This window comes from Oncorhynchus kisutch, linkage group LG8 (genome assembly GCF_002021735.2).
Source record: "Oncorhynchus kisutch isolate 150728-3 linkage group LG8, Okis_V2, whole genome shotgun sequence".
Taxonomy (NCBI): Eukaryota; Metazoa; Chordata; class Actinopteri; order Salmoniformes; family Salmonidae; genus Oncorhynchus; species Oncorhynchus kisutch.
This window is the reverse complement of record NC_034181.2, coordinates 21,005,115-21,026,245: the sequence shown is the minus strand read 5'-3', so window position 1 is coordinate 21,026,245 and position 21,131 is coordinate 21,005,115. Positions and strand designations below refer to the sequence as shown.

The window sequence follows — 21,131 nt, the reverse complement described above, 5'->3', positions numbered from 1 at the left end:
GCTTTGGCTCCTCCATTACAAACATGGAGTCTCTCTCTTTCTCCTCCTCTCCCACCTCTCTCTCTAAGGTATTTTATGTCTCCGTGTCCAGTATGAAGGAAGTTATAGGTAGTTTTGTGAGCCAATGCTAACTAGCGTTAGCACAATGCCTGGAAGTCTATGGGTATCTACTAGCATGTGTGTAGTACTACATAGCCTCAATACGCTGTAGCCTTAATTACTGGTTATTACACTGGTCACTTGACTACTGTACAGAGAGTACTGTACATAACTATAATCACTAGAACAGTAATCCCCATTCAAGTCAATAGGTCTGTAATGATTCTTTCTATTTCTATGATAGTACAGTAATGTATGGGTTCCCCATGTACAGTGGGCCAGGCAGCACGTAAAGTAGAGGGGGAAGGTGGCCCTGTCCTTTACAGTAATATGGCCTGGGAGAGGTACTATAGTAATGTCATCAGTGACTGAGAGCACCTCAGGAATGTCTTGCTGGAGATGTAGTGAGTCCAAAGGACTGAGATGATACTCTGGTAGTGGCATGCCTGCCGCCGTGCCACCCCCACCCCCCTCACATGGGAAATGGGTTACACAAGTAGCTGTATTCATATCCCAAACCTAGTCATCTCTCTACCAGTCAGCTTTACTGTACTGTGTTAATCTGTCATATGAATGGTGCTCTCTGTCTGAAGTCATCAAGCACTTGTATGTGTAGTGCAGGGGATGGACATTTCAGTCCATTTTGTTGACGACTAACCAACCACCATTAACCGGTTAACAAACGGTTAAATTTGTTCCAAATAGTAAAATCTGACCAACAGAAAATAATATGCATGGGACACAGGAGGTTGTTGGCACCTTAATTGGTAAGGATGCGCTCGTGGTAATGGCTGGAGTGGAATAGGTGGAATGGTATCAAACATGTTTGATACCATTCATTTGCTCTGTTCCAGCCATTATTATGAGCCATCCTCCCCTCAGCAGCCTCCACTGGCATGGAAGAAACAAGTATTTTTCATTAAGCCCCTAAAAAAACATGCAGCAATAGTAAACCTATCCTCTAATATTATTGAAGATGCAACTACTGGAATGTAAAATGTAAAACATCATTTTCAAACATTTGCCAGAATTCTATTTGCCGGAAAACACTGTTTTAAAAGACCTTCTGTGAGCCATTTCATGTGACAGAGATGAACGTCTACGTTAGAAACTTAGAGGAAAACTGTCAATAAATATCAGGAATGCAAACTAGTCACTTTTTCTGTGGAAATTTGCCGTTTTGAATGCAAAATAGTATGTGAATCGTGTAGATCCGATGAGAAAAGTTTGGGGGGGGGGGGGGGGGCTTTGGATCACTGCTGGCTGTAAGCGAACGAGTGATGCGCGTTTGGAGCAATACTGGCTGTGTCCAGGGCTCAGCCAATCGTTCACATAACAGAATGCAGCACGCGACTGAAGAGAGAAGATACAACCAATGTGCTAGTTACAGCATCAGGGCGCGCCCTGGAAAGACAGTAGTAGGGTGTAAAGGCAGTTTGCCAGTTAATTTACAGCAGCGAGTTCCCTGGAAAGACAGTAGTAGGGTGTAAAGGCAGTTTGCCAGTTAATTTACAGCAGCGAGTCCCCTGGAAAGACAGTTGTTCTGAAATATTCATTGCTTGCCTACATTCTTCTCCCTCCTCAATGTTTAATATAACACACATACATTAATTATTAATTACGGTTGTCTATCCTGACATGAAGTTTGTTCAATAGAAAGTATTTGACTCTGATGTGTGCCACAGAAAGTATTTGACTCTAGTGACAAAATTAAGGAAATTAGAAGGGGGATTTCAGCAAGGCCATTTTCTTGCCTGCTGAAATTCTACTCCCCCTTCTGTCTTGGGACTGCAAGGCCTGGCTCACTCAGAATCATTTTGGTAGCTCATGTTGACCAGTAGTGTGTGCCACAGAAAGCAACATTTTTGTATAAAGAAACAAACATTTTGTAATGTTTAAGAAAATAATGATAATACACAAATAGTCACACAATAACATCACAGAAAGTTAAGTTTAACAAACATTAAATAAGAAATATTATAATATCGATCTTTGCAAAATAAGATATGAAATGATAAATCAAATATAAAAATACAATAAATAACATAAAAAAAGATTGGAAGCTGCAAAGGCTCGACTGAACATTTAGTCCCCTTTTTATGGAAAGTTTTCCAGGTATTACCGTTGCCTGGAACTCAAGCCTAACCTAGTCCAGACAGGCAGGACTGTCTGGTGGAACCATCGTGGGTTGCAGTCACAACCAATCTCAAATTTATGATGAAAAATGTTCATATATTCAAAACATTAAATACATTTTCTTGAATTACAATTATTTCATTATCAAATAAGCGGATGATACTACCTCTAGAAATATTACTGCTTATACAAATTCGTACTCCTAAAAATGTGCCTTTAGAAATTAACAAGCAATTACCCAGTTAGTGTCTTCCTCATTATTGTCCACCTCCCCACAGAAGTGGCACAGTTGGCTCAGGTTATCTAGCAAAACGTAATGTCAAGTAGTCTATATATCTTTACATGTATTTTTCTTAGCGAACAAGGGAATAGTATACCTTTCTTGTAACAGAATTATTTAAATATGTGTTTTAGTGGCCATCTATTCAGAAGATGGATCAAAGATAACCATATCTACAGTTATATTAAATGATAAATGGAACATACCAGTGTTTTGGAGGAGAGTGACTGCTATTTCTTCTCTCATGATGTTAACATCTTTGTCCATATTTGAAAAGATCAATCGACTCCTCCTTCAAAACACATTCAGCAAACGAGGGAAAAATTTTGATGGGCATTCCAGTTTTCCCCAACAAAATTATGTTAAACGTAAGTTTCTAATTCGCAAGTATACAACGACTCAGCTATAATATAATTTGACAGTTCTGTTTTGCCTTTTAGTCAGTATACCTCCAGATGAGCTTCAATGCCATACAACACTCCTTCCGTGGCTGTCAACTGCTCTTAAATGCAAGTAAAACTAAATGCATGCTCTTCAAGCGATCACTGCCCGCACCTGCCCGCCCATCTAGCATCACTACTCTGGACTAGAGGTCGACTGATTAATCGGATTGGCTGATTAATTAGGGCCGATTTCAAGTTTTCATAACAATCAGAAATCGGTATTTTGGGGTACCGATTTGGAAGATTTTTGTAAAAATAAATGACACCTTTATTTAACTAGGCAAGTTCGTTAAGAACACATTCTTATTTTCAATGACGGCCTAGGAACGGTGGGTTAACTGCCTTGTTCAGGGGCAGAACGACAGATTTTTTACCTTGTCAGCTCAGGGATTCAATCTTGCAACCTTACGGTTAACTAGTCCAATGCTCAAACCACCTGCCTCTCATTGCACTCCACGAGGAGCCAGCCTGTTACGCGAATGCAGTTAGAAGCCACGGTAAATTGCTAGCTAGCATTAAACTTATCTTTAAAAAAAACAATCAATCAATCTTAATCACTAGTTAACTACACATAGTTGATGATATTACTAGTTTAGCTAGCGTGTCCTGCGTTGCATATAATCGATGCGGTGCGCATTCGTGTACTTAACCATAAACATCAATGCCTTTCTTAAAATCAACACACAAGTATATATTTAAACCTGCATATTTAGTTAATATTGCCTGCTAACATGAATTTCTTTTAACTAGATAAATTGTGTCACTTCTCTTGCAACAGAGTCAGGGGTATATGCAGCAGTTTGGGCCGCCTGGCTCGAACTGTGTGAAGACAATTTCTTCCTAACAAAGACAGCCAACTTTGCCAAACGGGGGATGATTTAATGAAAGCGCATTTGCGAAAAAAGCACAATTGTTGCACGACTGGACCTAACCATAAACATCAATGCCTTTCTTAAAATCAATTTAGCTAATAAAATCAATTTAGCTAAAAGAAATCCAGGTTAGCAGGCAATATTAACCAGGTGAAATTGTCACTTCTCTTGCGTTCATTGCACGCAGAGTCAGGGTATATGCAACAGTTTGGGCCGCCTGGCTCGTTGCAAACTAATTTACCAGAATTTTACGTAATTATGACATAACATTGTATAATGTAACAGCAATATTTAGACTTATGGATGCCACCCGTTAGATAAAATACGAAATGGTTCCGTATTTCACTGAAATAATAAATGTTTTTTCGAGATGATAGTTTCCGGAATCTACCATATTAATGACCAAAGGCTCGTATTTCTGTGTGTTATTATGTTATAATTAAGTCTATGATTTGATATTTGATAGAGCAGTCTGACTGAGCGATGGTAGGCACCAGCAGGCTCGTAAGCATTCATTCAAACAGCAATTTCATGCGTTTTGCCAGCAGCTCTTCGCTGTGCTTCAAGCATTGCGCTGTTTATGACTTCAAGCCTATCAACTCCCGAGATTAGGCTGGTGTAACCAATGTGAAATGGCTAGCTAGTTAGCGGGGTGCACACTAATAGCATTTCAAACGTCCCTCGCTCTGAGACTTGGAGTAGTTGTTCCCCTTGCTCTTCATGGGTAACGCTGCTTCGATTGTGGCTGTTGTCGATGTGTTCCTGGTTCGAGCCCAGGTAGGAGTGAGGAGAGGGACGGAAGCTATACTGTTACACGGGCAATACTAAAGTGCCTATAATAACATCCAATAGTCAAAGGTATATGAAATACAAATCGTATAGAGAGAAATAGTCCTATAATTCCTATAATAACTACAACCTAAAACATCTTACCTGGGAATATTGAAGACTCATGTTAAAAGGAACCACCAGCTTTCATATGTTCTCATGTTCTGAGCAAGGAACTTAAACGTTAGCTTTCTTGCATGGCACAAATTGCACTTTTACTTTCTTCTCCAACATTTTGTTTTTGCATTATTTAAACCAAATTTTTAAAAAATCATTATTTATTTGTGGCTAAATTGATTTTATTGATGTATTATATTAAGGTAAAATAAGTGTTCATTCAACATTGTTGTAATTGTCATTATTACAAATAAATGTAAAAAATTGTCCGATTAATCGGTATCGTTTTTTTTTGGTCCTCCAAAGATCGGTGTCGGCGTTGAAAAATCACAATCGGTCGACCTCTACTCTGGACAGTTCTGACTTAAAATATGTGGACAACTCTAAATACCTAGGTGTCTGGTTAGACTGTAAACTCTCCTTCCATCCAATCCAAAATTAAATCTAGTATCAGCTTCCTATTTCGCAACAAAGCGTCCTTCTCTCATGCTGCCAAACACCCTCGTAAAACTGACTATCCTACCGATCCTTGACTTTGGCGATGTCATTTACAAAATAGCCTCCAACACTCTACTCAGCAAATTGGATGTAGTCTATCACAGTGCCATCTATTTTGTCACCAAAGCCCCATATACTACCCACCACTGCGACCTGTATGCTCTCGTTGGCTGGCTTTCATTGGCTGGCCCTCGCTTCATATTCGTCGCCAAACCCACTGACTCCAGGTCATCTATAAGTCTTAGCTAGGTAAAGCCCTGCCTTATCTCAGCTCACTGGTCACCATAGCAGCACCCACCCACGTGCTCCAGCAGGTATATTTCACTGGTCAGTCCCAAAGCCAACTCCTCCTTTGGCCGCCTTTCCTTCCAGTTCTCCGCTGCCAATGACTGGAATGAATTGCAAAAATCCCTGAAGCTGGAGACTCATATCTCCCTCACTAACTTTAAGCATCAGCTGTCAGAGCAGCTTACCGATCATTGCACCTGTACACAGCCCACCTGTAAATAGCCCACCCAACTTCCTCATCCCCATATTGTTATTTATTTTTTTGCTCCTTTGCACCCCAGTGTCTCTACTTGCACATTCATCTTCTGCACATCTATCACTCCCGTGTCTATTTGCTAAATTGTAATTATTTTGCCACTGTGGCCTATTTATTGCCTTACCTCCCTAATTTTACTACATTTGCACACACTGTATATAGATTTTTCTATTGTGTACTGTACGTGTGTTTATCCCATGTGTAACTCTTTTTACCCCCTATTTTTCTCCCCAATTGGTAGTAGTTACAGTCTTGTCTCATTGTTGCAACTCCCGTACGGCCTCAGGAGAGGTGGAGGTCGAGAGCCATGAGTCCTCCGAAACACAACCCAACCTAGCCGCACTGCTTCTTGACACAACGCACATCCAACCGGAGGAAACACCGTACAACTGGCGACCTGGTCAGCATGCATTTCGCCTGGCCCGCCACAGGAGTCGCTAGTGCGCGATGAGACAAGGATATCCCTGCCGACCAAACCCTCCCTAGCCCGGTTGACGCTGGGCCAATTGTGCGTCGCCCCATGGCACTCCCGGTCGTGGCCGGCTGCGACGTAGCCTGGGCTCGTACCCAGAGCCTCTGGTGGTACAGCCTTAGACGACTGCGCCACCCGGGAGGCCCCCATGTGTAACTCTGTGTTGTTTGTGTCGCACTGCTTTCCTTTATCTTGGCCAGGTCGCAGTTGTAAATGAGAACTTGTTCTCTACTGGCCTACCTGGTTAAATAAAGGTGAAATAAAATAAAAATGGGTACCACACTCACATCTGGATATATTACACACCTTCTCTCTCAGGAATGATCTGAACATATATGTTAATAAAAGTACAGCATTTTGAAACACTTTATTGATTACAATATAGAGATGAATAAACAGAGGGGAATCTGAGAATGCAGGGATTCCAGCAGGGTGTGAGTTGAAGTAGTCAAATCTGGAGCTGACAAGGGCTGGAATGTAAATGACGTGATCATCTCGGATTATGGGCAGTCATTCCCTCGGATGAAGAGCATCTCCATCTTGCTTATTTACAGTGCCTTGCGAAAGTATTCGGCCCCCTTGAACTTTGCGACCTTTTGCCACATTTCAGGCTTCAAACATAAAGATACAGTTTTATATTTTTTTTGTGAAGAATCCACAACAAGTGGGACACAATCATGAAGTGGAACGACATTTATTGGATATTTCAAACTTTTTTAACATATCAAAAACTGAAAAATTGGGTGTGCAATATTATTCAGCCCCCTTAAGTTAATACTTTGTAGCGCCACCTTTTGCTGCGATTACAGCTGTAAGTCGCTTGGGGTATGTCTCTATCAGTTTTGCACATCGAGAGACTGAAATGTTTTCCCATTCCTCCTTGCAAAACAGCTCGAGCTCAGTGAGGTTGGATGGAGAGCATTTGTGAACAGCAGTTTTTAGTTCTTTCCACAGATTCTCGATTGGATTCAGGTCTGGACTTTGACTTGGCCATTCTAACACCTGGATATGTTTATTTTTGAACCATTCCATTGTAGATTTTGCTTTATGTTTTGGATCATTGTCTTGTTGGAAGACAAATCTCCGTCCCAGTCTCAGGTCTTTTGCAGACTCCATCAGGTTTTCTTCCAGAATGGTCCTGTATTTGGCTCCATCCATCTTCCCATCAATTTTAACCATCTTCCCTGTCCCTGCTGAAGAAAAGCAGGCCCAAACCATGATGCTGCCACCACCATGTTTGACAGTGGGGATGGTGTGTTCAGGGTGATGAGCTGTGTTGCTTTTACGCCAAACATAACGTTTTGCATTGTTGCCAAAAAGTTCAATTTTGGTTTCATCTGACCAGAGCACCTTCTTCCACATGTTTGGTGTGTCTCCCAGGTGGCTTGTGGCAAACTTTAAACAACACTTTTTATGGATATCTTTAAGAAATGGCTTTCTTCTTACCACTCTTCCATAAAGGCCAGATTTGTGCAATATACGACTGATTGTTGTCCTATGGACAGAGTCTCCCACCTCAGCTGTAGATCTCTGCAGTTCATCCAGAGTGATCATGGGCCTCTTGGCTGCATCTCTGATCAGTCTTCTCCTTGTATGAGCTGAAAGTTTAGAGGGACGGCCAGGTCTTGGTAGATTTGCAGTGGTCTGATACTCCTTCCATTTCAATATTATCGCTTGCACAGTGCTCCTTGGGATGTTTAAAGCTTGGGAAATCTTTTTGTATCCAAATCCGGCTTTAAACTTCTTCACAACAGTATCTCGGACCTGCCTGGTGTGTTCCTTGTTCTTCATGATGCTCTCTGCGCTTTTAACGGACCTCTGAGACTATCACAGTGCAGGTGCATTTATACGGAGACTTGATTACACACAGGTGGATTGTATTTATCATCATTAGTCATTTAGGTCAACATTGGATCATTCAGAGATCCTCACTGAACTTCTGGAGAGAGTTTGCTGCACTGAAAGTAAAGGGGCTGAATAATTTTGCACGCCCAATTTTTCAGTTTTAGATTTTTTTTGTTAAAGCAGTTTGAAATTTCCAATAAATGTTGTTCCACTTCATGATTGTGTCCCACTTGTTGTTGATTCTTCACAAAAAAATACAGTTTTATATCTTTATGTTTGAAGCCTGAAATGTGGCAAAAGGTCGCAAAGTTCAATGGGGCCGAATACTTTCGCAAGGCACTGTATATGCTGTCATCCAGGTATAAATGACACCTGCATATCTGATGTAGGAAAATAGATAAGAGAAGTGTCCTATGTGTGTATATATCTTGTATAGATTTTTTTATTTTTTATTTCTATTAACATTATTGTGTTTTGTGGATGAGGGGTTGGGGGAGGTTGATGGGGATGGTGGAGGTGCTGCGGTGTCTTATTGAGGGTGAAGGGACCTATTGGGGAGGGATTCTTCATGGAGGCACATTCAGTTGTAGTTTTGTTTATTATATTATTATACATTAGATTTTTTTTCTATTATTATAACAGTTTACTGTGATTATGGATATGCACTCATGTTGACCTATATATTTTAACTTTCTTACACATCTTCTTACACATATTATTTTATTATTACTACTGTACCTACATTCTTAAAAATTAAACAGAAAAAAGTGTACAAAAATGTATCAAAAGCCATAAGAGGGAAAAGCACGATGGGCTCTGAAAACTATTATTGCTGAAATAATCATGTCCTTTTGTGACTCGAGTCTAATACATTCTGTGGCACATATCAGAGGGCATGATAGGGCACCAAAAATGATTCTGAAGTGTGCCTGGCCTTGCAGTCCCAAGATAGAATGGGGAGGAGAATTTTGGTAGGCAAGAAAATGGCCTTGCTGAAATCATCCCCCCCTTCTAATTTCCTTAATTTTGTGGCTACAGTCAAATACTTTGTGGCACACATCAGAGTCAAATACTTTCTATAGAACAAACTTCATGTCAGGATAGACAACCGTAATTAATAATTAATGTATGTGTGTTATATTAAACATCGAGGAGGGAGTAGAATGTAGGCAAGCAATAAATATTTACTACTAGTTGAATAAGACATGGGAGAGGTGACGAATTTTGGAAAATAGATTTATTTATAGACTAATGCACTTGAAACAAATAGCCAAACCGAAAACTGCAGACATTACTAGTGCCTCCCCTGCGATCAATATGACATAAAAAATAAAATGAACCGCAGCCTAACATGATAAGAAATCTCAACTAGCAAGCAAGTCGCAGCAATGAAGAATTGAGTGCGTGCGCGTTCACGTGAAGGGGGGTTCTGTCAGGGGGAGCTTTTCAGCACAACCGTTCCTCAAGTTATAACACGTTAGTTGCTTACTGGACCCTGGCAATCTGTGTGAAATGTTAGTTTGTTAGCTAGGTAACTACTATCTGTGAAATATTGTTTTCCCTATACAGTATGTGGTTAATTTTCAGAATGAGAGAATTAGGTGAAAATGAGGCTTTGCTTGCTAAACAAGTGGATTCAGGGATCAAGTGTAGCTGGAGCTTATGCTGTAGGCCAATAGAGGTGAAAGAAACACCACACACTTTCCCTCTTTCAATACAAAAAGGGGTATGCCAGGTGTACTCTCTGCCTAAAAGAGACCAATTATGCCAACAAAGGGTATCATGCTCTGCTGGCACATTTTAGAATAGATGTCCACAGGCACAAAGTGTGCAATGTAGTAGCGTGCAGTGTAGCCCACAGATATTGCTTTTGTTGTGTTGAACTTGACAGTAATACTTTTGTGTGAGAGGGGTATTATTAAAAAAATGTACTCTGAACGTTATTTTTGCACACATGTAGCCTTGTGCTCTTGATTGATGTCTACTATAGTGGCCACTATAATAGAGCAAACATACAGTGGGGCAAAAAAGTATTTAGTCAGCCACCAATTGTGCAAGTTCTCCCACTTAAAAAGATGAGAGAGGCCTGTAATTTTCATCATAGGTACACTTCAACTATGACAGACAAAATGTTTTTTAAAAATCCAGAAAATCACATTGTAGGATTTTTAATGAATTTATTTGCAAATTATGGTGGAAAATAAGTATTTGGTCACCTACAAACAAGCAAGATTTCTGGCTCTCACAGACCTGTAACTTCTTCTTTAAGTCTCCTCTGTCTTCCACTCGTTACCTGTATTAATGGCACCTGTTTGAACTTGTTATCAGTATAAAAGACACCTGTCCACAACCTCAAACAGTCACACTCCAAACCCCACTATGGCCAAGACCAAAGAGCTGCCAAAGGACACCAGAAACAAAACCGTAGACCTGCACCAGGCTGGGAAGACTGAATCTGCAATAGGTAAGCAGTTTGGTTTGAAGAAATCAACTGTGGGAGCAATTATTAGGAAATGGAAGACATACAAGACCACTGATAATCTCCCTCGATCTGGGGCTCCACGCAAGATCTCACCCCGTGGGGTCAAAATTATCACAAGAACGGTGAGCAAAAATCCCAGAACCACACGGGGGGACCTAGTGAATGACCTGCAGAGAGCTGGGACCAAAGTAACAAAGCCTACCATCAGTAACACACTACGCCGCCAGGGACTCAAATCCTGCAGTGCCAGACGTGTCCCCCTGCTTAAACCAGTACATGTCCAGGCCCGTCTGAAGTTTGCTAGAGAGCATTTGGATGATCCAGAAGAAGATTGGGAGAATGTCATATGGTCAGATGAAACCAAAATAGAACTTTTTGGTAAAACTCAACTCGTCGTGTTTGGAGGACAAAGAATGCTGAGTTGCATCCAAAGAACACCATACCTACTGTGAAGCATGGGGGTGGAAACATCATGCTTTGGGGCTGTTTTTCTGCAAAGGGACCAGGACGACTGATCCGTGTAAAGGAAAGAATGAATGGGGCCATGTATCGTGAGATTTTGAGTGAAAACGTCCTTCCATCAGGGAGGGCATTGAAGATGAAACGTGGCTGGGTCTTTCAGCATGACAATGATCCCAAACACACCGCCCGGGCAACGAAGGAGTGGCTTCGTAAGAAGCATTTCAAGGTCCTGGAGTGGCCTAGCCAGTCTTCAGATCTCAACCCCATAGAAATTCTTTGGAGGGAGTTGAAAGTCCTTGTTGCCCAGCAACAGCCCCAAAACATCACTGCTCTAGAGGAGATCTGCATGGAGGAATGGGCCAAAATACCAGCACAGTGTGTGAAAACCTTGTGAAGACTTACAGAAAACTTTGTCCTCTGTCATTGCCAACAAATGGTATATAACAAAGTATTGAGATAAACTTTTGTTATTGACCAAATACTTATTTTCCACCATAATTTGCTAATAAATTCATTACAAATCCTACAATGTGATTTTCTGGATTTTTTTTCTTCTCATTTTGTCTTTCATAGTTAAAGTGTACCTATGATCAAAATTACAGCCCTCTCTCATCTTTTTAAGTGGGAGAACTTGCACAATTGGTGGCTGACTAAATACTTTTTTGCCCCACTGTATGTCTGTTAGAATGAAACAAAATGTTTTTTTCCCAAGTGCAATATTTGTGTGTGGTCACAAGCATTCTATTGTGAAGGCTGTCATGGCTAACTGGAATCTTAGTGTATTGTCTAGGCAACAATTAACATTGGATTGCTTTCCTTACATTTTTTAGCTGTGAGTCAGGTTCACATGAACCACTTTTTATTTTACAAATAGAGACTGATCATGTAGATCATATTCTTTGTTGTTTAATTAGTTAAAACCTGCATTTCACCCTAACAGGGATTTCTGTCACCTTTTTGGGCCCTCACCAGTTTGCATCCCTGAAATATGCAACAACTAGGATGGGTTGCTGATATTACTAAGATTGTGCCTTTGGCTTCTGGACAACGAAAGAAAGTTGATATGAAAACCAATAGAACAGGAGAGAAATACTGTAAAACTTTTTTGATTGATAGTTTAGCTGTTGTTGTTAGCTGCTTCGTGCCGCTCCTCTCTCTAGACTCCTACTGCTCCCTGCAGCCTGTCTGTGAGTTGCCTAGAAACGAGTCTCCGCTCTTGCTCACGGCTAACTCTGACTAGAGACAGCCTTTAGTTGACGCTAGAAAGCTACTTTCTAACCCTAAACTCACTGTACATTAGCTACTATTTTTGGCAAAATAATAATTCCAGTCAACCAAGACACTGTTCCAGTTTTATGACTGACACGATTTGTTAAATTCTGACACCAATTTCATTCCACATAATTATACAAATTAACCTATAAACTGATAAGCATGACAGGACAAGTTTTTATTTTCTGCAGCTAACAGACTAACAGGAAGCAGAATCTGAATTTAATTTAAAATAAAGGAAGTATAATTTAAATTAAATTAAATCTGAATGAATGATTCTAAACATCATCATAGAACATGTTATTTTGGCATGTATGGTTACCAATACCATGTAGCATGTAGCATAAGGTTGAAAACAGATTCTCCTTAAAAATCATTTAAAATAATTTCAGTGGTCTGGAAATATTATAGGATCATGTTGTGAGTTGTCTTTAATAATTTATAATTCTCTTAAAGATAAAAAAAAATATATATATATATATATATATATAACAAAAATATATACATTTCCCAGAATGGATAAGATCAAACACTACAGTATGGAAGGGAACAATCTAACATCTCATGACAAAGAAAAATGTAATACAATATTTGTTAAATTAATGAGACTCATTAATTAATTCACGTCTCGGTTGAATTGTTATTTTTTTCTATTCAAATTCTGCTTGATGTGGGGTGTGGTCAATTCAAATTCATAGTTTTTAATTCAGGAATTCTGAATTGACCTCAACACTGCTCAGCAGATTATTTCAGAAAAAGACACTTGAACCGGCTTCCTAGGCACTGTGTGAAGAGTGAAATCTGTGTGTCTGTGTGCCCTTGTTGGTAGAGCTGGTAGGACCTTAGGCTGTTGGTGAACGGTGCAGTACACTGCAATGCAGGAGGCCTTTAAATCATCTCTGTCTATCTATATGACCATTGCTTTCTCTCGTTCTCTCGCTCTGTCTCTCATATCCATCCCACCGCCTTATCTCACCGTCTCTTTCTCTTGCTCTGTGAGGGGGCAGTATCAGCTAAGGTGAACTGGGAGAAGAGTGAGGGTCTGATTTATGGGGAGATGGGCCAGAGAATCACATTTTATTGGTCACATACACATATTTAGCAGATGTTACTGCGGGTGTAGCGAAATGCTTATGTTCCTAGCTCCAACAGTGCAGTAATATCTAACACTTCACTACAATACACACAAATCTAAAGTAAAATAATGGAGTTAAGAAATATATAAATATTAGGACGAGCGATGTTGGAGTGGCATTGATTTAAAATACAGTAGAATAGAATACAGTATATACATATGAAATGAGTAAGGCAGTATGTAAACATTAAAGTGACCAGTGATTTTAGGTATATAGGGCAGCAGCCTCTAAGGTGCAGGGTCGAGTAACCAGGTGGTAGCTGGCTAGTGATGGCTATTTAACAGTCTGATGGCCTTGAGATTGAAAAACAGCTTCTATCTCTCGTTCCCAGCTTTGATGCATACTCTGATTTCATACTCTTCCTGGGGAGCTACAGTTGGGTAGGGAGGAAGCTCATAGGGGTGTTCTTGGGGACCTCAGAATTTCAGGAGAGAAATTGGGAGGGGCTGGTGGACAAGATTATGGCTAAGTTGTCTAAATGGTGGTGTTGTTGCCACTGATGTCTTTCAGGGGAAAGGTCCTGCTCACTAACAACTTGGCTGATTCAATTCTCTGGCACACGCTGATCATGTTGGAAAAAGACTCTGATCAAAAACCTGAGTGAGCATGAAGGGACCAAGAACTAGTTGGCAGGGTGAAGGCTTTCGGTCTACAAGCTGCACAGAGACTTCTGTAGCAGCATGGGGTGTGCTGGTGAGACACTGCATGGGCTGTTGGATACGACAAGCACTTGTTCTTGTTGGATCTTGTGCAGGTCATTATATCAACCATTACTCCGTTCTTAGGGTGTGGAAACAGACTCTTAACTGTTCACAGAGACGTTTCACAGCCTGGATCCTTGTGGCTCCCCTATGTTCCACAATCCCCTCATCCAGACCAGAGTGTTGACCTCTGCTAACTTGTGGGCCAAACCTTGTGAGAGCGGGGTTCACAAGGTTGGGTGACCTGAGAGAGGAGGATGGATGGAAATCTGATAGCGACATGGGGAGGCTTCCTCCTTAAAGTCCTGCAGGCTGCTGCAGCAGGTGGTGGAAGGGGGTCCATGCTACTGGGTTCCTTCAGAGAGCTGCTGGGAAATGGGCAGAGACTAGGCCGAACACAAGCCTCTCTCTCGCTGTAACAACTCTATGGTTGACTGCAGTGGTGGCAAACAGAGAGGAGAGGAATGTTTAAAGCACTTTACTGAAGCACACTGAATTTACTTGGCGACGGTTTGTACGGATAGTTTCTAACCTCTGTCCCTCTTGTCTGTTTACAGATCCATACACAACGAGATGGAGAAGAACAGGTAGGTCGAATCCCACATCAAGTTCTCTGTCTCTTTCTGTCTCTCCGTCTCTCTCCTCATTCCCACATGGATAGTTAGGAGCACCAGAGAGTTATTACCGGGAAATGAACAGTGCAGAATGCAGCCCGGAGGATAACCCTACTGCTTATCCTACAAGGGACCACTGGTCTCTCTTTGGCCTCTCCCTGGCTGTGCTTGGTCTCTCTTTGGCCCACTAACACACTGCCGGAGGAGAGAACAGTGAGACTCATTCCCTCTGTCAACTTCTGTGTGTGTGTGTGCTCGTATGAACCCACTTAAAACGCCTACCACCCTGTCTCAGTCCAAGTCCTCTGTTACAGTGAGTCCCATAGCAGCTTAGCCTGCTTGCCTGGTGGAGCTGGCCACTGTGTAACCTGACTCTGTCACGTTATGGCATCCCAGTGTTCTGCCCTTTGGACTAGTTCATACTAAGCTAAGCCTCGGGCCAGCTGACGAACATCACCTGGATGTGTTCCACTCCGTTGTGTATTTGTTTGTCTCCTGTGTGTTTATTGGAGAGCGAGAGGGGGTGTGTGTGTTTTCCACGGTGGCTCTGTGTCGCTCTCTCACCCAGGAGCATTAGAATAGTTATTACTCATTCATGCTGCAGTTGAAATTGATAAACACATACTATGATCACATATCCCTCTGGAGTACTCCCAGTACCAAATATTCTCCATACACCTAGCCTTGAGCTTCAAATAACATTTAAAATGTTCTCAACTAGCCCACATTTGTGCAATTTCACCCCACTCATGCACACGTGGCCTTTGGGGTGCACGCAAGCATACACACACACACGCACAAAATTGGTTGTACCTCCTCCCGCCTGCCTGTGTGTGCATGTAGCAGCCTCCAGTTGGAGGTGTTTTATGTGTGTTGTGTAGCAGGCTCTTGTGGTCATCTTTAGCTGCACAGAGAGAGGGGGAGGTGAGGAGAGGAGATAAAGGGGGGATAAATAAAGGGATACAGAACAGCTTAATGTAAATCTAGTGATCACCACACCTCTCCTCTATGTTTAGTAACCATGTTGTTCAAATGTACATGGAACTACAGATGTCGGATCTTAATTTGATCACTGAGAATTTTCCTTCTGCATCAGGAAATTCAAATGAGCCTTATGAATCCCTGAAAATGAGCAGTTCTCTCTCTCCATGCGGGGGCAGTCGAGTCATTGAGGTTTGCTATCAAAATAATATTCTCTCTCTCGCTCGCTCAAACACTAGGCCCTAATACTGCAACATTCAAATGTACAAACAAGTATCTGAAATTCAGCCATACATATCAACAACTGTCTTTTTGTATAGCTTAATAACACAAGGTCTCCGCTAGGCTACAACATACAAGTGTCAAGTGTTTCCTAAGGTTATGAATGAACTGTCAAAATAGAGTTGAATCTGGGTTGGTCTAGTGGTTAGGGCCGCTGCCTTCACGTATAGGCCTACTGTGTTGCTGTGGGTTCCATTCCGGCCCATGCACTTCTGGCACAAATAACGCAATTCCCCTGATTGACTTGATTAAGTTACACATTTCAAATGTGGACAGTCAAGGGATATTTTACCCCAGATCTTGATAAGAAATTACCATACCAGAATGTTTCGCATAACATAAATAGGAAACAAATGACATAATAACAATAGGCTACACCAACATCAGTTTCCATTCATACAAAGTGTCAGGTAAATTGCCACAGTAGATTTGCTGTGGTAAACAAGGAAATTAGTTGTTCTATTGAACGGAATAATTGTCAATCGCCCGTAGTCTGTTCAAACAGGGCTACGCTGTTCTGATGACAACACCAACCAGATGGGGAAACACTGGTTTTGAAGTTCGCAGGTGGGGCTACCTCATCACGTGGCCATGACCGACTCATGTACGCTGCACAAGCAGGACAACAACTTTTAGGGAGTGGTAATGAGGTTACCAAAAGTGGTTGTAATTGAGATCAGCATTGTGGTTGAATTAGCTGTCGATTTTAATCTAGTGCCATTGATGGTTGCAATTTGCAATAGGCCATTTGATTATATTCCAACAGGCTATATTCTGTAGGATACCCATTAGCCTATCCATTGTCATATAATACAAGGTGTAAAAACCTATAATGGGCTACTGTTTGTTTCACTGGCTGAGTTGAGAAGCTCATCAGTTGATTGACAGATGTAGTCCTACTGTAGAGCGATAAACTTTCCTCCAGTGTGGATGCTCTCCCATGTTTTATAGTTAGGCTATGTATAATTTTTATGGTCTTTAGTGTGGATTAGAAGCCTGTATTGTGTGGCTTTAATATATTCATTTTGTAAAGCTGTCAAGATGTTTATGCATTTGAGCCTATCCAAAGACGATTTCGTTGAGCTGAGACTCTCTGATGTGTATATTCAGACTTCGTTTTACTTCTTGAAAACATTGATATAAATGCAATTTGCCCCCCAGAGTCGATGTCCGCGCGCCCCCGCGGAAGTCTAATTAGCATAATTTAAAATATTGTGTTTAAACTAGACATACAATGAGCTCCAAAATTGTTGAGACAGTGACTTTGTGTTTGTTTTCGCTCTGTATTGCAGCACTTAGGATTTGAAATGAGACAGTGACTTTGACGTCAAAGTGCAGACTGTCACTTTTAATTTGACAGTATTTTTGTCCATATTGGGTTAACCGTTTAGAAATTCCAGCACTTTTTGTACATAGTCCCAATAGAAAGGAATGGTCAAAAATATAGTGTCATTTTGGAGTCACTTTTATTGCAAATAGAAATAGAATGTTTCTAAACACTACATTTCATTTAGATGCTACCATAATTACGGATAGTCCTGAATTAATCAGGAATAATGATGAATGAGAGTTAGACACACAAATATCATACATGTCTTGTGGGTCTGATATTTGTGCATCCTCTATGAATACTGATGATACATAGGCATGTTGTTTTGAATTATTTTGTTTTAAGCCTTTCCCAAACCATAGCCCACCCCTAACCTTAATCACTCGGAATGAATGCCGAAACTGTTAACCCATTTTTAGTTGTTTCTGTTTTAACCTTGTAACCACAGATAATTAATGCAGCAAAAATAGACATTTGTTCATGAGTCAAAGGGCAGTGGCCAGATTCGAACCCATGCCGTCTCGGGCAATATGTGTGCCGGGTTAAGCGGCTGTAACCTGCTGGACCACATAGGCACTGATATAACCAAACATGTATTCTGCTTATTGCTTGCCTTCAACATATATAATAAAACAATTTATCTAAAAAAAGAATGTTTCCCTAATGAAAAATACATCTACCCCCTACAAATGTTAGTTTATTATAACCCACAAAGGACTCACACGAGATGCGCTGTAGTCCTCAATTAGCCTACATAAGGTATACTGTAGGTATGGTACTGCACTGTATACAAACACCGCTTCTGGCTCCCCCCTGGTGGCGATTCTAAATATTTCTTCTGATATTAAAATTCTCCCGCAACAAAAGGGTTCAAATTAAGATTGGACATCTGTATAGAAGATGATTCCACTGTACATGTGACTTGGTTTACCATGTTTGAAAATAATCAAATACATTCCTCTTCAAAATGGACCTACATGTCTTCAACAAGTGTTTGTTGTTTAGGCCTACTCGCACTCATTCCCTTACCAGAACAGATGAAACATTTCTGGAAGACTGTTTGATGCAGTCCATTTCATTTATAGAGTCATGAGAAGGTGCAGGCCCTAGACAGGCACAAGTTTGTGGATGAAAGTGATCATAGGTCAGGGATGAAATTACTGCAGAAGAGCTACAGGGAGCGAGAGCTGACTCCATATGAGGGGAACAATGACTGCTGAGAGGGTTTAAGGGAACTGATTTAATTATGCTTCTCCCTTTCGCTCTCTCTCTCTCTCTCTCTCTCTCTCTCTCTCTCTCTCTCTCTGCAGAAGAGCACACCTACGGCTGTGTTTAGAGCGATTGAAATCCCTCGTTCCATTGGGACCAGACTCCAACAGGCATACCACCCTCAGCCTGTTGATGAGAGCCAAGAAACATATTGGGGTGTGTGTGCCGGGAAGTAATCAGTTCCAAGTGGTTTCTGATTCAAGAGGGCAATTTGATTGACCATTGTAGAGGTCAGAAGAGGGGGCTTGTCTGTTTCTGCCTCAACTAACCCCTTTGCATGGTTACAGCAACAGTTAGCCTGGCTAGCTAGAGGGTAATGAGTATAGCATTAACTCTGGTGAGTGACTGGTGTACAGCTAGGTTTGTTGTAGTGTACACAGCTTAGTTGGTTAGGTGATTAAGGTGGAGTGAAGTGGCAACTTGTTAAAAAGTCAATCCTGCATCACTCAAGGACCAGGGTTACCTACCCTGTAGAGCAGGGATTTTTTTTAAACATTTTATTTTTTCTTGCCTGAGTAGTCTCATTTCACTGCCAAAAATACAATTAAACCATCTAGTGTTCAGAGAAATAACAACACAATGTCAAATACAGGTAGCCTAGTCAAATAATTAACATCCAATCACTTTAACCGTTACTCTCTCGCGGGAATTCCACTAACGGTCCGTATGTTGCCAAACATAGCTGCTGCTAATGTTGGTATCTGTACTGATGGCGCAAAAGCCATGAGAGGGAGACATAGTGGAGTGGTAACGCGCGTGCAAGCAGTTGCTCCCGATGCCACTTGGGTACACTGCAGCATCCACGAAAGGCTCTTGCTGCCAAGGGAATGCCTGACAGCTTGAAAGACGTTTCGGACACTACAGTAAAAATGGTTAACTTTGTTAAAGCAAGGCCCCTGAACTTGTGTATTTTTTGCACTATGCAATGATATGGGCAGCGACCATGTAACACTTTTACAACATACAGAAGTGCGGTGGTTATCAAGGGACAAAGTATTGACATGTTTTTTTTATAGAGAGACCAGCTTAAAATTTCCTTTACTGACCATAATTTTCACTTGTCTGACCTCTTGCATGATGATGAGTTTCTCACATGACTGGCCTATCTGGGTGATGTTTTTTCTCACCTGAATGATCTGAATCTAGGATTACAGGGACTCGGCAACTACATTTAGTGTGCGGGACAAAATTGAGGCTATGATTAAGAAGTTGGAGCTCTTTTCTGTCTGCATTAACAAGGACAACACAGGTCTTTCCATCATTGTATGATTTTTTTGTGTGCAAATGAACTCAAGTTTACGGACAATGTCAAATGTGACATAGCGAAGCACCTGAGTGAGGTGGGTGCTCAATTACACAGGTACTTTCCCGAAACGGATGAGACAAACCACTGGGTTCGTTATCCCTTTCATGCCCTGTCTCCAGTCCACTTACCGATATCTGAACAAGAGAGCCTCATCAAAATTAAAACAAGCGGTTCTGTGAAAATTGAATTTAATCAGAAGCCACTGCCAGATTACTGGATTGGGCTGCGCCCAGAGTATCTTGCCGTGGCAAATCGTACTGTTAAGACACTGATGTCCTTTGCAACCACGTACCTATGTGAGAGCGGATTCTCGGCCCTCACTAGGATGAAAACTAAATACAGGGACAGACTGGGAAATGATTTAAGAGTGAGACTCTCCAATGCAGAGTTATGTGCATCCTGTTCTTTTGTCACACCGGGTTATGACAAAAACTCACACTCATTCTTATGTTTAATAAATGTATCGTATAGTGTGTGTGGCAGGCTTACAATGATGGCAAAAAACGCCATTTGAGAGTGCGCTGGTGCTAGAGGGGGTACTTAGCTGGAGGTTGAATGTTTGAAGAGGTACGGGACTATAACAAGTTTGGGAACCACTACTGTAGAGGAACCAGTCCATGGTTAACTATGTGTGGATGAGGCCAGTACAGTATATTAAAGTTAACTCTCCAGTGTGTCCAGATGTCTAAAATTGTAATTAAGTATGTTATAGTGCTGAGCAATTAACCAAAATGTAGGTTATTTTTCAGTTTTTAAACAACTAATTGACCGACGTCGGTACAATTATTTGAATTCCATTTTGTACATTTTTTTCTGAGCTCAATGCACACATTGCACAGCTTCTCTAGAGATAATCAGATCCAGTCTGAACTGTGCAAAGTAGTAGGGATTTGTAGTTTTCAACAGGCCAATAATCTACATAGTTTCGTGCATAAATCGTGGTAATTCACTAAAATGACCAATATCCATTTTACATTTACTTGTTCATTCTCTGATTCTTTCATGATCTAAGTGATTGAGAGTTGGTATTCAGCAGTCAAAAAATATGCCTTATTTACTTTGAAGAACTACTAAAATAGTGATTTTTGTCAGACAGCATAGGCAGCTGCTCTATAGAAATGAGATGAGGACTTAGAATGAAATAATAAAGTCATCAAATAAA

General features: G+C 41.0%; 1 protein-coding gene across 2 annotated transcripts in view; it reads left to right on the top strand.

Moving 5' to 3' along the window:
• LOC109895139 (max dimerization protein 1-like) overlaps positions 1 to 21,131 on the top strand; it is a 35,561-nt gene that overhangs the window by 9,883 nt on the left and 4,547 nt on the right. For both annotated transcript variants that reach the window (XM_031829782.1, XM_020488799.2), the window contains exons 3-4: positions 14,745 to 14,774; positions 18,705 to 18,819. In XM_031829782.1, coding sequence (XP_031685642.1) covers positions 14,745 to 14,774; positions 18,705 to 18,819 — 145 coding nt within the window. The remainder of the gene's footprint in view (positions 1 to 14,744; positions 14,775 to 18,704; positions 18,820 to 21,131) is intronic.